This window comes from Staurois parvus, unplaced genomic scaffold, assembly GCF_062004578.1.
Source record: "Staurois parvus isolate SC_StPar_1 unplaced genomic scaffold, SC_StPar_1.0 ptg000996l, whole genome shotgun sequence".
Classification (NCBI taxonomy): Eukaryota; Metazoa; Chordata; class Amphibia; order Anura; family Ranidae; genus Staurois; species Staurois parvus.
In genome coordinates this window covers 403,969-419,080 of record NW_028318792.1, presented here as the reverse complement: position 1 = coordinate 419,080, position 15,112 = coordinate 403,969, and the positions used below count along the sequence as shown (strand labels likewise).

General features: G+C 40.8%; 1 protein-coding gene across 2 annotated transcripts in view; it reads right to left on the bottom strand.

Moving 5' to 3' along the window:
- Window positions 1–6,264: 6,264 nt before the first annotated feature.
- The window catches only part of LOC149441380 (uncharacterized), a 62,136-nt gene continuing 53,288 nt past the window's right edge, over window positions 6,265–15,112 (bottom strand). For both annotated transcript variants that reach the window (XM_089657414.1, XM_089657415.1), the window contains one exon: window positions 6,265–6,993. In XM_089657414.1, the coding sequence (XP_089513540.1) occupies window positions 6,296–6,993 (698 nt within the window). In that variant the 3' untranslated portion in view covers window positions 6,265–6,295. The remainder of the gene's footprint in view (window positions 6,994–15,112) is intronic.

Genomic DNA, 15,112 nt, shown 5'->3' with positions numbered 1-15,112 from the left:
TCAACTTTACCAATAAATGTTAGTATCCAGTTATATTCTGTGTATCTAAGAAATAATCCCGGCCTTTTTTGAAGCAATCCACTGAGCTGGCCAGAACCAACTCTTGAGGGAGTCTATTCCACATTTTCACAGCTCTCACTGTGAAGAAACCTTTCCGTGTTTGGAGATTAAATTACTTTTCCTCCAGACGTAAAGAGTGCCACCTTGTCCTCTGTGATGACCTCAGGGTGAATAGCTCTACACCGAGTTCACTATATGAACCACTGATGTATTTATACATGTTGATCATATCCCCCCTTAATCTCCTCTTCTCAAGAGAGAATAAATTTAGTTCCTCTAATCTTTCCTCATAGCTGAGCTCCTCCATGCCTCTTATCAGTTTAGTTGCCCTTCTCTGTACTTTCTCAAGTTCCCCAATGTTCTTTTTGTGAATTGGTGCCCAAAACTGAACTGCATATTCCAGATGAGGTTTACTAATGATTTGTACAGGAGTAATATCATATCTCTCTCTCTGGAGTCTATACTGCTTTTAATACAAGAGGGGATTTTGTTCGCTTTAGAAACCGCAGCTTGGCATTGCATGCCAACAATTGAATCAAAAGCTGTTTTATGGCCAGGTGTGGGCTACTGCTTCGTTATTTCTTCATCAATTAAGCAGGTTAAAGGTCTGGAGTTGATTCTAAGTCTGGTATTTGCATTTGGAATCTATTGCTGTGAACCTACATCATGCGTTCAAAGGAGCTGTCCATGCAAGTGACACAGGCCATTGTAAGGCTTCAAAAATGAAACAAATCCATCAGAGAGATAGCAGCAACATTAGGAGTGACCAAATCAATAGTTTGGTACATTCTGAGGAAAGAACACACTGGTGAGCTGAGCAACATAAAAAAGGCATGGACGTCCACGGAAGACAACAGTGGTGAATTATCGCAGAATGCTCTCTATGGTAAAGAACCATTCACAACATCCAGACAAGTGAAGGACACTCTTCAGGAGGTGGGCATATCATTGTCAAAGTCTACAATCAAGAGACGCACAAGAGCAAATACAGAGGGTTCACCACAAGGTGCAAACCATTCATAAGCCTGAAGAATAGAAAAGCCAAATTAGACTTTGCCAAAAAACATCTAAAAAAGCCAGACCAGTTTTGAAAGAGCATTCTTTGGACAGATGAAGCTAAGATTAATATGTGCCAGAATGACAGGAAGAAAAAAGTGTGGAGAAGGCTTGGCACAGCTCATTATCCAAAGCGAGGCAGTGTGATGGCATGGGCATGCATGGCTTCCAGTGGCACTGAGTCACTGGTGTTTATTGATGATGTGACAGAATACAGAAGCAGTCGGATGAATTCTGCAGTGTTTAGAGATATACTGTCAGCCCAGATTCAGCCAAATGCTGCAAAGTTGATTGGACGGCACTTTACAGTGCAGATGGACAATGATCCAAAACACACTACAAAAGCAACCCAGGAGCTTTTGAATGAAAAGAAGTGAAGTATTCTGCAATGGCCGAGTCAATCACCTGATCTCAACCCATTTGAGCATGCATTTCACTTGCTGAATGCAAAACTAAAGGCAGAAAGACCCACAAACAAAGAACAACTGCAGACAGCTGCAGGTAGAGCCTAGCAAAGCATCGGAAAGGAGGAAACCCAGACTTTGGTAATGTCAATGGGTTCCAAACTTCAGCCAGTCATTGCCAGTAAAGGATTCTCAACAAAATATTAAAAATGAACATTTTATTAATGATTATATTCATTTGTCCAATTTTATTTGAGCCCCTGAAAATGGATGGACTGTGTATAAAAATGGTTACAGTTCCTAAAATTTGTACTTGATGTTTATGTTCCACCCCTTGAATTAAAGCTGAAACTTTGCACTTCAAATTCATTTGGATTGTTTCGTTTTAATTTTTTCTGGTGCAGGGTTTGAAAAAGCCGCCCGCCCGCTTGCCAAATTCGAGGAGAAATTCTTGTGTGGCAAGCGGAGAGCACAGATGATGGATGGAGCGGCTGCACCTGCACTCCAAGCCTCATTGTGAAGCCGAGTTCTGGTTTCCAACTTCGGCACCGCCATTACATTGGCAGCGCCGCTGAGGGGACAGGTGTAGGAGAGGTCCGCTCTCCTCCACTGAGAGGAGACATCCTCTCCACCGCCACGAAGGACTCGAGGAGAGTCCTGCTCTCCACCGCCTTGGGGGATCACTGTAGAGAAACTACTGCACTGCCCTCACACAGAGCTCAGTGGCCTTAGTATACTGCAGTATACCTCTGAGCATAGGGCTACAAAATAAACTGTAAGACACTTGTTATTTACTGTTTCAAAACACATTGCTCTTCTTTGTATAATTTTCTGCTAAAATATGACTGGACTAACAAAATGAATAATAAAAAATTTAAAGTATTATACATGCGAAATGTGCCATCATACAGTCAGGCCATTAGATACCACCGAATATGTTCTGACCTAACAGACAGAGATAAACATCTCGGGACACTTGCAGACGCCTTCCATAAGAAAGGTTACAAGGACAACTCTATCAACACCAGCATAAACACAGCCTTGAGAACACGAAGGGAAAATCTACTTCAGTACAAAGAAAAAAAAAACAAACAACCGTGTACCTCTAGTAACCACATACAACCCAGCACTAGAAGGGATAAGAAAAATAATCAAAGATTTACAACCCATCATAACAGAGGATGGAATTCTGAAAGAAATATTCCAACAACCCCCAATACTAGCTTTCAGGCAACCCCCCAACCTCAGAAATAAACTAAACAGTAGGAAACTTCCTTCTGATCATGATGTCACAAATAATGGAAGCACACCCTGCAATAGAAAACGTGGCAAACTGTGCAACCAAATCAATCCATGAAAAAGTGTCAGACACTCAAAAGGGATCTTCAATATTTCCGGATCATACAGCTGCACATCCAGTAATGTTGTGTACCTTATCCAGTGCAGAAAATGCAGCAAAGAATCTTATGTTGGCGAAACAGGACAGAAGTTGCAAACAAGGATGAATTTGCACAGACATACCATCAAGGAACATAAAGAAGATGACCTTTGCACACCTGTGGGACACCATTTCGCACAACCAGGCCACACAATGGGAGACCTCAATATTTTAGTCCTTAAAGGAAATTCCAAATCCATTCAGGAAAGAAAAACATTTGAACTAAGAAGGATTATTCTATTTGACACAAGAGATAATGGCCTGAATTTGGATATGGGATTCCTCACTCATTATCCAAGTTTTATGACTATTAGCTCAAGCTTGACTCCCTCTGTGTGAGTGTAGTATTCCCCCCTTCACCTTTGTTGTATCTTATCTCTAGCCTTTTTTTTTTTTTTCATCCCTTCCAACATTCTGCTGAAACTTTGTGATTTGTATAGTACTGCTTTGACTTTGAAGAAGGGGACATACCCCGAAAGCTTGTCCTCAAAATTGTATGTTAGTGCAAATAAAAAAAGTATCACGGACAGTACTTAATTGTTTCTAAAGTATTATACAAAAATCAGTTTAAGGAAAAACTGCAATAATAACTGAAAATATGTGCTCACTAACAAAAATCATATTGTCTTATTAAAAAGTTTATTTTTAAAGATGCAGAAGATTAAAAAAAAATGTTCACTACAGGTTTAAAGCTGTAAAACTTGATATTGTGATTGCATCCTATTGCTATTAAGCTATTGCTGTTAACTTTATGTCAATTTAAACATATGTTATAATTGCAGTTTTTTTATATTTTGGACTCTTTATTCTAAAGAAACATGTAATTTCATAAGCTTTAAGGGGGCATGGTTGGGGGACAGGGCGGGGGTGAGGTTGGAGGCGGCCCTGGGCAAGGTTGGGTGGGGCAACTGGTGGAGAGTAAGGTTTGTGCCTGGCTAGTAGGTCTAGACTTGAAATTTTAAGCCCTGTTTCTAGTGGCATACAGAGCCAAAAGTATGAAAATCGTGCTTGTGTCTAAATATATATGGACCTAACTGTATATGGTTACCCTCAAAGAGCAGGTTGTATCTGTAAGACTAGATGTCAAGAGTCCCCCCACCATTAGCAGTCAAGAGTCCCCCACCCTCCCTTACATCATAGTGTACCCCCTTTTTTCATTATCCAAAAAATGATGACAAAAAAATTACGCAAAAAAACTTGCCATGCCTCTTACTAAATACCTTGGACTATCTAAACGAATAAAATAAACTTATATATAAAATCTATATATAAAATCGAGCGCAGTGTATAGGTGTAAGTACGGTAGCTGCTTGCACAAAAAGGCACCTCGGGAACCTCCAAAGTAATTGATAAAGAATGAGAGTGCAGCGCTAACCCAAATAGCGATTAAACATATGATAGACCACATATGATAGTGGATCAGTAAAATGTCAGTGTAAGTTCATCAGATGTGCTGAAAATGCATACAGTCTCCAATATGTAAAGAACCAAAAGTAGTGACTTTCAGAAATGATAATAGCCAAATAATGCACTAACCAGATAGCGCATATTAAAGCGCATGGAGCATTTAAGACTTGCCCCTGGTGCTCAGCCACTGTATCACTGGAGCCAGGAGATGTCATCTATAGGGTGACCACTAGATGTCATCTATCCGGATGGAGGCTGAGTCCAGCCACTGTATTAGAGGATCAGGCGGATGTCATCTATAGGGCGACCACTAGATGTCACTAGATGTCCCCAGAAATAAAGAGCCCGTGGAAAAAGGCCTCAAACGGCCAGACCAGAGGTACATGTACACAGGATATAAATAGCTTGGCACTTCCCTAACGCGTATCGTGTGAGTACACATCATCAGCCCTCTGATGATGTGTACTCACACGATACGCGTTAGGGAAGTGCCAAGCTATTTATATCCTGTGTACATGTACCTCTGGTCTGGCTGTTTATGAGCAGCTGAACCGTTGTTAGTAAGTTCTTTTCTGATTATTTACCTACTTTAATAAACGATATCACACTATTTGAGGCCTTTTTCCACGGGCTCTTTATTTCTGGGGAGCCTGTAATTCTGAAGGTCCTGGGGCTGTGCTTAGCAAAGGACACATCTGCAAGTGACATCCCTGGATCCATGACACAGCTCCTCCTGGAACGGATGACATCTAGTGGTCGCCCTATAGATGACATCCGCCTGATCCTCTAATACAGTGGCTGGACTCAGCCTCCATCCGGATAGATGACATCTAGTGGTCACCCTATAGATGACATCTCCTGGCTCCAGTGATACAGTGGCTGAGCACCAGGGGCAGGTCTTAAATGCTCCATGCGCTTTAATATGCGCTATCTGGTTAGTGCATTATTTGGCTATTATCATTTCTGAAAGTCACTACTTTTGGTTCTTTACATATTGGAGACTGTATGCATTTTCAGCACATCTGATGAACTTACACTGACATTTTACTGATCCACTATCATATGTGGTCTATCATATGTTTAATCGCTATTTGGGTTAGCGCTGCACTCTCATTCTTTATCAATTACCTTGGACTATCTACTTACCAAAAGGGGTCATTGGGGGTTATCTGTACTGCCCTTACATTTTTGGTCCTCAAGAGATATGCTGTCAGTACATCAGGAGTGACTGATTTTCAGATATGTACCATAGTTTGTGGACTCTATACAGTAACTTTCCTACAGACTAAATAATAAACACTGATTTGGGTTAGTTTCACCAAAGCAATGTATGAATAAAAATTATTTATTTGCAAAATTTTACAACAGAAACAAAGAAAAAATTTTTCTTCCCCCAACATTTCCAGTACGTTCATTTATTTAGCAAAAAAATAAAAACACAGTGGTGAATAAATACCACCAAAAGAAAGCTCTATTTGTGTGAAAAAAAATGATAAACACTACAGTGCTGCATGACAGCATAACTGTCATTCAAAGTGCGACAGCACTGAAAGCTGAAAATTGGCCTGGGCAGGAAGGGATAAATGTGCCTAGTATTGAAGCGGTTAAAAAATATCTATTTAACATGGAAACTTGCATGGAAACTGCCTGTTTATCCTAACTCTGAAAGGAAAAAAACAAGCGGTTTTAAATGTTCTTTAACATGAAGAAATATCTCTGATGCTTTGTCTTCTTTCAAAAGAGGGGCTTGCAGAGTGAACCATTTCCTTATCTAATTTTTGTAATATAATTTTGTGAATTCAAGTTGCAGTCTTTTCCTAAGTATACAACTATAAAAATAAATCTATGATGGGTGGTTTCCGGTTTTGTGAGACATTAAAAAACACAAAAATACAAATATTTGGCACGCATGCTTTATTTCCGAACAATCTCAAGAGTATGGAACAGAAGCTCTTTCCATTTGTTGATGCTTTACTAAAAAGAAGTAGTCAGTATAAGTCTTTCCACAGTGAGAGCAAATATATAATTTCTCTTGGCTGTGGATTTTTAAATGTTGGTCAAGTCCAAATTTGCGTGTAAACCTCTTCCCGCAATCATTACACTCATAGGGCTTTAGCCCAGTGTGAATTCTGGAATGGACATTGAGATTTGAGGCACTGGTAAAGGCTTTATTACATAGGATACATTTATGAAGCTTAGTTTCCATGTGGCTTTTTTGATGCCGGTAAAGACTTGAGCTATGGGCAAACCTACGAATGCAATACTTACACCCATATGGTTTATCTTCCATGACTCTTCCCTCAGTACTGTCCAAGGTTGGTGGATAAGATAAATTGTCATGTCCAGTGCTAGGGTTTGCTTCAGTATCACACAGTGGTAAGTCTGACCTATTACAGATGAATGCATTGAGGTCAGTGCTTTCTGTGTGAGTTGTAGCAGCACTGGCATAGACTACACTGCTGAGGTCCTGTGAATTATACAATGGCATGTCTTTCCATGGTTCTTCAATGGATACAGTTTTGATTGCTCCCTCAGCAGGATAGGATATCTTTACTCCAGATTCTTGTTCTAGTGGTAAAAGTTTATTCTCATTGGAATGATCTGTGTTTTCCTTGCCAGGTATGTCTCCTGAAAACCAAAATCAGAGCAATCAGGACAGTTAAATGTAATAATTACAATAACAATAGTACTAGGATATGTAATTCAGACCACAGTATGTAATAATTTGTACAGATCACCACCAGCACACAGCGCCCATCACATTTGTCATACTGCTCGGCACACTGAAACTGTACCACTAAATTACACTGGCTTTTGATAGAGAATTATCATTTGAGGGCTGTATTTTACATTCAAATCACATTTCCCTAGCAGGTGACACTGCAAAATAGCTAGCCAACTGTTTTTTTCCCCTCAAGTTTTAATTGTCAGCAATTCTTTTGTTTACATTCTGCTGTAAGTGGTTTTCAAGGATGCTGGTGGCAGCCCGTTAAGAAAAAAAAAAGAAGACGGTGCTTAGCTGCAGTTAGGAGCATTTAGCATTTTTTTTTCTGCCGGAAAATTACTCCCAAAAACGCAAACAAAAAAATTGTTTTTTCTGCTTCTAAACACTGAGGCTTAAACAACCACCTCTAGACTAAAATAGTGTCTATGGACACATACAATTACACAATTTGCTTCTAGAGGTAGAAAAAAAAAACACTCAAAAGCTGCTGCTAGGAGTGTTTTTTAAGCTAGTGTGCATGGAGCCTTATACTGTTGCATACAGAAGGTTGGTACAATGGCAAACAAAAAAATTTGCAGCCAGCACCTATATAACCCTGCTTCTAATGCCTTTGTTTTGTGAGTAAGGAGTGCAAAGAGCCAAAAACCCCTGTATTACTGCCAGAATGCAGCACTGTATACTGCATACAGTGCTCCGAGTGGGCAGATATGGAAATAGTTCCTTTGGTCCAGCTTGGTCCAAACAATCTATTTATAGGTCATAGGAAACCTGGAGTTAGGTTTTAAGCTGTAAAAAAGTGAAGGGCGTTACATCTGAATTTTCTTTAGGGAGAGGGTAGAGTGATGAACAGCACCTGCATAAATATGAAAGCAGGGATAAGGATACATTGTACCCCAACTGGTGTACAAGAACACTAGAAGGATGAGTAGAACTGCATTTAACTAATACTGTACTTAGTTTTTTTTTTTCTGTAGTGTGACAAATACTCTGAAAGCCTCAGCCATTATGAACTATAGGATTCTAAGATCCATTCAACCTACCCCTGTAAAGAGCAGAATCCTTCACCAAGGAGTGAGAGGATGGAATCCTAGTATTAGTAACATTCACCTGATAAAGAATACAAGAAAAGGAAGAGACATAAGGAGACTTCCTAAAAAGACTGCAACTCTGCCACAGTAGGAGGACTCCCAACAGTTAGGTCGCAAGAAGGCATCTGGACTCGCACTATCCCCTTTAGGGGGAATTCTCACATTTTTCCGAAGGTCAAGGCCTAGCAGAATCCAGAGTATGTCCAGCAGAGGTTGGACTGTCCAACAGAAGGAACCTCTGACAACTCCGGAACAGTCTGTTCTCAAGGGCTATGCAAAAGGATATGTCCATTAGAGATGTCCTCACAGGATAAAGGGAAAGAACCAATGGCAAATAATGTCCAGGAGATCATGGTCCAAAAGAGACCAACTTTGTGTCTTGCATAGATTCCTAATGTCCAAACCCAGAGGGAGGGGCTAAAAGGGATTGAGACACCATATGTGAAGGTAAATGCCCTCTAAAGTGGGGATACTCCAACAATTCTACAAACCCTGAAAAGGCAACTCAACAGTACTAATTCTAGACACCGGACAAGCCTCATTTAAATGAGGTTTGCAGACAATAAGACCCCCTGTACAGTTGACAGTGCAAACATCTAGGAAACTGGCCCTCATCTTCAAAGCCGGTCCTGAGCAATTCACAAGGAAGATGCCAATAAAAAAGACACTAGGATGGACATAAGGCCCTAGGTCATAAGCAGAGTTAAATGCTGGCAGACGATACTGAACAATCTGCTCCTCACTAGAGAAGGGAACAGTAGGGACTGATCTCTGTCTACCTTGTAGGTTAAGAAGGATAGGTTTTAGAAGAGCCAAGCACTGCAGTGTGTGCAACTACCTGTGAGAGAAAAGGAGTCTCCTACTCTAGTAAAAGCATTTCCTTGAGACTGGTATCCCATTTAAGCTCACACTCCTCTTTGCAGTAATCAGAGAACTCAGGGTGCAAGAAATCCAAACAAACCTGGAAAAATGCACAATTGTTGCTTGATACCAGAAGATTGAGCAGGGCTAACTAAAGGAGGTGGCTGACTCAAGGGTCTAGAAGGGGGAAACCTAAGCACCGAAATGCAGAGAAGGCAAACTATCATGAAACCAAGGTGCCCCTCACTTACAGAAGTGGGGGTACACTTTCAAGCAGAATGTTGAACAGGGGGAAAAGAAAATTTCTAGCTTTAAGATCTGCAGTTTCAGTGGAAGGTAGGCTGGATGACATCAGCACTCAATTTCCTCAGTCTCAACCCTTATCGTGAGAAAAAAAACAGTTGCAGGAAATTTAAAAAGTCACCCAACAGTACCAATTGCTCCTAATGCTTTAGCTCACCTGGCTTTACTCACTATGTGAGTCATCAAAGACAGGGTCACACAACAGGCTGCTCCATGACACTGGACCCGGAAAGCATTCCAAGTCAAACAGTAAACAGGCCTGGAAAGCGTCCAGAAAGTGACTATATATAAATATGTTATTATACAGCCATATGCTATCAGGGTATATTCTTGATGTTCAAATAAAACAGCCAACTGCATTTTCCACACATACATAGTTGCTGTTTCTCAAAAAATATTCTGTAACTAAAGCAGCTTCAAAGCATTTAGAATATGTACATGGTTTTCTTTTATGATATAAATAGCACAGTAACTTCTCAGATCAAGACCTTTTTTGTAAAAGTTCATTTATAAACTATATACAGAAGATAATAGTAATTATGCACTGCACTCATACTTTTAACTTTGACTTAATCCTGCAGGGGTCTTTGCATAACCTTTTTAAAGCATAATAAAAAATGGATATTTCAGTTGTAAGTGAATGCAGATGGGTCAGTCATGGTTTTCTAGAACCTTGGGGAATTCAGCATCGGTATCTTTCTTTCTGCAGTTCCATTACAAAGATAAAAAGATTCTTTGCATTTGGGAAAATTGAAAAATCAGCTGCTTTAAGTCCCTGCAAGATATGAGAAGTTGTTTCAACCACCAGATTCCACTAAATGTGAATTTTACTTAAAAAGAATCACAAAGCCTAAACATCTCCAAAACTTGTGCTGGAAGTGACAATTCTCCGTGACTCGCATGGTCTTATTTCATGAATTCTTACGTTCCAATACACATAGCTATTATTTCAAATTCACTGAGTTGAACTCCGATAAGTACAAGATCAGGCCAGCCTTTGGGATGTGAGACCTGAGCAGCCCCTGCCCCATGAAGATGACATGACCAGTGCATTAGCACTACACTTTGAGGAGAACGTTGTTGGCATATCACCCCTGCTCCATGATGGGGCAACCACTGGCCCTGTGGACACCTGTATTGCACATTGCCACTATGTGAGGTGTCCTTGCAAAACCAGGGTTGTGCTGCTCATGGCTGTGAAGGACCACCCACACAGTGGTAAGACCTCAGATGCAGAGGGGAGGGAAGCTTTCATAAGTTTCTAATTGGTTTTGATGCATCACGACACAAAACCATGAAGGAAAGCTAGAAAGGACATACCTTCAATCTGATTTGGGTGGTGCTTTGCATCTTAGGTCTAGTAAGGGTTTTTGTTATTTTTTGTTTTCTTTTTTTTGTTTAATAGAGGGAGAGGGATTGGGTAAGCCGACTCCTGGCTGTGAAGGCGGGCGGGGGGGAGTTGATTGGTGCTGCTGAAGTTACCCTTATGTGGTTATTATTTCCTGCTTGTTTGCATATTATTACATTTGCACATTTGTTGCCAGTATATTGCTACAGTTGCCCGATTATTACTTCAACAGTCTCCTGTTTGTTGCCTTTGTATTATGCCTATCTGTCTTGTTGCCCAACTATTGTCTATCAACAGTGACTGTTTGTTGCCTGAGTATTGTATATGATTGTCAGTTTGTAGCCCATGAATTGCCAGGCATGACTCTACATATTGTCATATCACTGCTGTTTAGCAGACAATATTTCTATAATGTAATCCCAAGCAGGCCTATCACTATCAAATAAAATGGTATTACATTTTCAAATTGTATTTATTTATTTTTACCGCCATGATTCAAGGTTTAGGTAACAAGAAGATTGTCACCAACTTATATTTTTCTATTTGACAATTGCTGAAAATAATTTTGAGTAGAACTAAAATTTATTAAAAATATACACCTTGGGCGTCAAATATACTAGGTAAGCCACTGCCTATAGGAAATATGTTGTTCATGTTATTGGTTATACTGTTTGATGTATCAGCTAACACAGTATATGACTATAGCACTGCGCATGGCATTCTGGGTATTGCTTGGTTGTTGTTTTAAAATAACAGTGATTGTTCATTATAATACATCATCGGGAGATGTTTGAAAACTAGTGCAAGATTCAACCCACTGGAAACGAGTAAACTCTAAACTGATTTATAAGTTCTGAGTTGCATTAGCCTTTAAAGTATACGTAAACCCCAAATCTATTTTTCATTATAACATTTATAACTTAACAGCGCTGCTCTTAACATATATCTTATCAAATGACACATAACTTCTAAAATTCAGTCCATGTACTTAATAGTCCAATAAACTGAAACAAGTGCAGTCCATAAACAAAGTGCAATAGTGCAATGACTTTTGATGGTGCTGGGATCGTGCTGGGCTCCCCTCCTTTGTTCCCCTACTCACCAACTACTCTTAAATACTAAGAGTCAAAATGCACAACTTTAAGTGTGGGTTCTTCTCTCTATCATTCCTTCAATCCACACCAGATTCAAAGATAATTATATGCAAAGAGGATCACAGAACTATACATAGCGTAATTCTGTTGTTTTATTAAAATTATTTAAAAATCAGGTTACACTCACAATAATATCAATTAAAGAGGCATGTAATGCTAAACCGAAAGCGCTTCCACAGCGTGCATCCCACCAGCTGGATGTGATGTCACCAGAAGTCCCCGCCTAACACATTTCACCCCTTCCACAGGGCGTCGTCAGAAGCTGGGGCTGCAGGTAAATGGTTCTTTTATGTTACTCGCCGCTATTGCTCTTCCCCAAATCTCCACCCAATAAACCTTACTCCCGCGGCCATGATGGTATGTTTTGGTTGTACTCACATGCACATTCTACTTTACAAACTACCGGTCGTCATATTGGTGCACCAAATATATTCTTAATACGTATATAAAATCACAACAAAATACCAAATAAAATCATTAATAACCTCTACCCAATACGATCTCATCTCATTAAATACAAATAAAATATACCGTCTCCTTATACCATTGTTATATTCTACTCAATGCATTTCCCATACCAATCCTGTATGGCATGCAATATATTAAATTATTATATAAAATTATATATATGTACATACCCACTCTTTTATGAATGTACATACAGTGCATATTTATCTAGGGGAGATGTATTTCATATAAGCCCAGATTTTAATTAAAAACACTCTTCGTAATAACCACAATATTCTGTGGATCCCGATTATTAAAAATTAATTTAAAAACAATTAATATCTATTTCTACATTCAAACCTCTGGGTATCATCGTATCTAACTGATAAATCCACTTGGTTTCATTTTGTGAGATAGTTTTTCTCATGGTGGCACCTCTGAAATGTTTTTCAATTCTATCTATTACACAGAATCTAAGTAGTGTTGGATCCCTATTATGAAACCTACGGAAATGGTCCGAAAGGCTATGGTAGCGGAACCCCTTTTTAATATTATTTATGTGTTCCCTCAACCTGGTTCTCAACCCTCTGGTTGTTCTGCCCACATACTGTAACCCACACGTACATTCTAATAAATACGGAACGTGTGTACTACTACACGTGATGAACTTTCTGATATTATATGTATACATATCTGATATACATAACCGATATTATTGTGAATGTAACCCAAATAATTTTAATAAAACAACAGAATTACACTATGTATATTTCTGTGATCCTCTATGCATATGATTATCTGTGAATCCTGCTGTGAATTGGAGGAACGATGGAGAGAAGAACCCACACTTAAAGTTGTTTATACAAGTGCATTTTGACTCTTAGTATTTAAGGGTCAACACCAGTTGGTGAGTAGGGGAACAAAGGAAGGGAGCACAGCATGATCACTGCACCATCAAAAGTCATTGCACTGTTGCACTTTGTTTATGGACTGCACTTGTTTCACTTTATTGGACAATTAAGCACATGGACTGAATTTTAGAAGTTGTGTGTCATTTGATAAAAAATATATTAAGAGCAGCGCTGTTAAGTTATAAATTCATTCATTCTTTACAAACAGCAGTAGGTCTAGAATCTTCTACTATTCACATATTTATTGATATTGTATTACTGGTGTGATTTGGTAATCTGGTAGATTAATTTTTCACATTGCACTAGGTTTGATATTGTTATTTGACATAGCGTAGGGATATAATATATAATTTAGTTCCTTTTTCATTATGTTTGGCACCATGTCTCAATGCATACAGCTTTCTCAAAGATATGTTCACCTTCGGGAACGTTATATGTTCCATCCATTTTAGGGTGGAACATATAACATGTTCCCGCTCCTGCAGTCACACAGGAATCTGAGCCCTCTGTGTAACAGCAGTACAGGGATAAGTTCCCCATACCAGTTGTCACTTTTTGAAAAGAGCGTGGCCGTGCGGGGCTCCACCTACACAGCCGCATCATTCATTCACAGAGTTCTGTGAATGAATGAACTACTAGTACCAACATCCTTTGCAGCTGTTGGCTGGTAGTTCTCAGTGAACTACCACAACGCTGTTGAGCACTGTGTTGGTTCATTGATTCTTCCTGTCAATGTGAAACAGACAGATCACACTGACAGTCTTCAGGAGTCCTTCATGGCAGCAGCGATCTGCTGATCACTGGCACAATGCTTTCCAGGCTTCTAAACAAAAAAACAAAAAAAAAGTAAATTCACATTTTATTAGAGGCTGACAGCACTAAGTAGCTACGTCACAATTAGAAGCAGTATTGTCAGCTTGTCATGTTTGTTTAGTTCAGTTAACCTCTTGCCGACCGCGCATAGCCGAATGACGGCTTCACCACGGCCGGCCAGTTCTGAGTGGACGTCATATGACGTCCTCCCAGAACGCGCTCTCCTGCGCGCCCCAGGGGGCGCGCACCCGGCGATCTCCATGATCGCTGTGTCCTACGGACACAGCTGATCACGAGATGTGGTAAAAGGCCGATCATACCGGCCTTTTACCACGTGATCAGCGGTGTCCAATGACACGCTGATCACAGGGAAATGCAAGTGCCGGTTCTCGGCTGCACTTTCCTCACGCTGTCAGATCGTGAGGAAAGTACTGCCGAGAACTGGCAGTTGTCAGAGCGGGGATCGGCACCGATCATCAGGGCACTGATGGTCAGTGCCCTGATGATCGGTGCCCAGCAGTGACACCCGCAAGTTCCGCCCAGCAGTGCGCCCACTAGCTCCGCCCACCCGTGCCCAGCAGTGCCCCCACCTGTGCCCAGCAGTGCACCCACCTGTGCCACTCTGCAGTGCCACCTACCTGTGCCCAGAAGTGCCACCTACATGTGCCCAGCAGTGCCACCCACCTGTGCCCACCCACCTGTGCCCACCAGTGCCACCCACCTGTGCCCACCAGTGCCACCCACCTGTGCCCACCCACCAGTGCTGCCCACCAGTGCCACCCACCAGTGCAGCCCAGCAGTGCTGCCAGTCAGTGCCACCAGTCAGTGCCCAGGGGTTGTGCCAGTCAGTGCCGCCAGTCAGTGCCCAGCAGTGATGCCAGTCAGTGCCGTCTATCAGTACCCATAATCAGTGTCACCTATCAGTGCCGCCTATCAGTGTTGCATATCAGTGCCACCTATCCGTGACCCCTAATTAGTGCTGTCTATCAGTGCCGCCTATCCGTGCCACCTCATTAGTACTGCCTATCAGTGCCCTTTAGTGCTGCCTATCAGTGCCCATCAGTGCCGCCTATCAGTGCCCATCAGTGCTGCCTCAT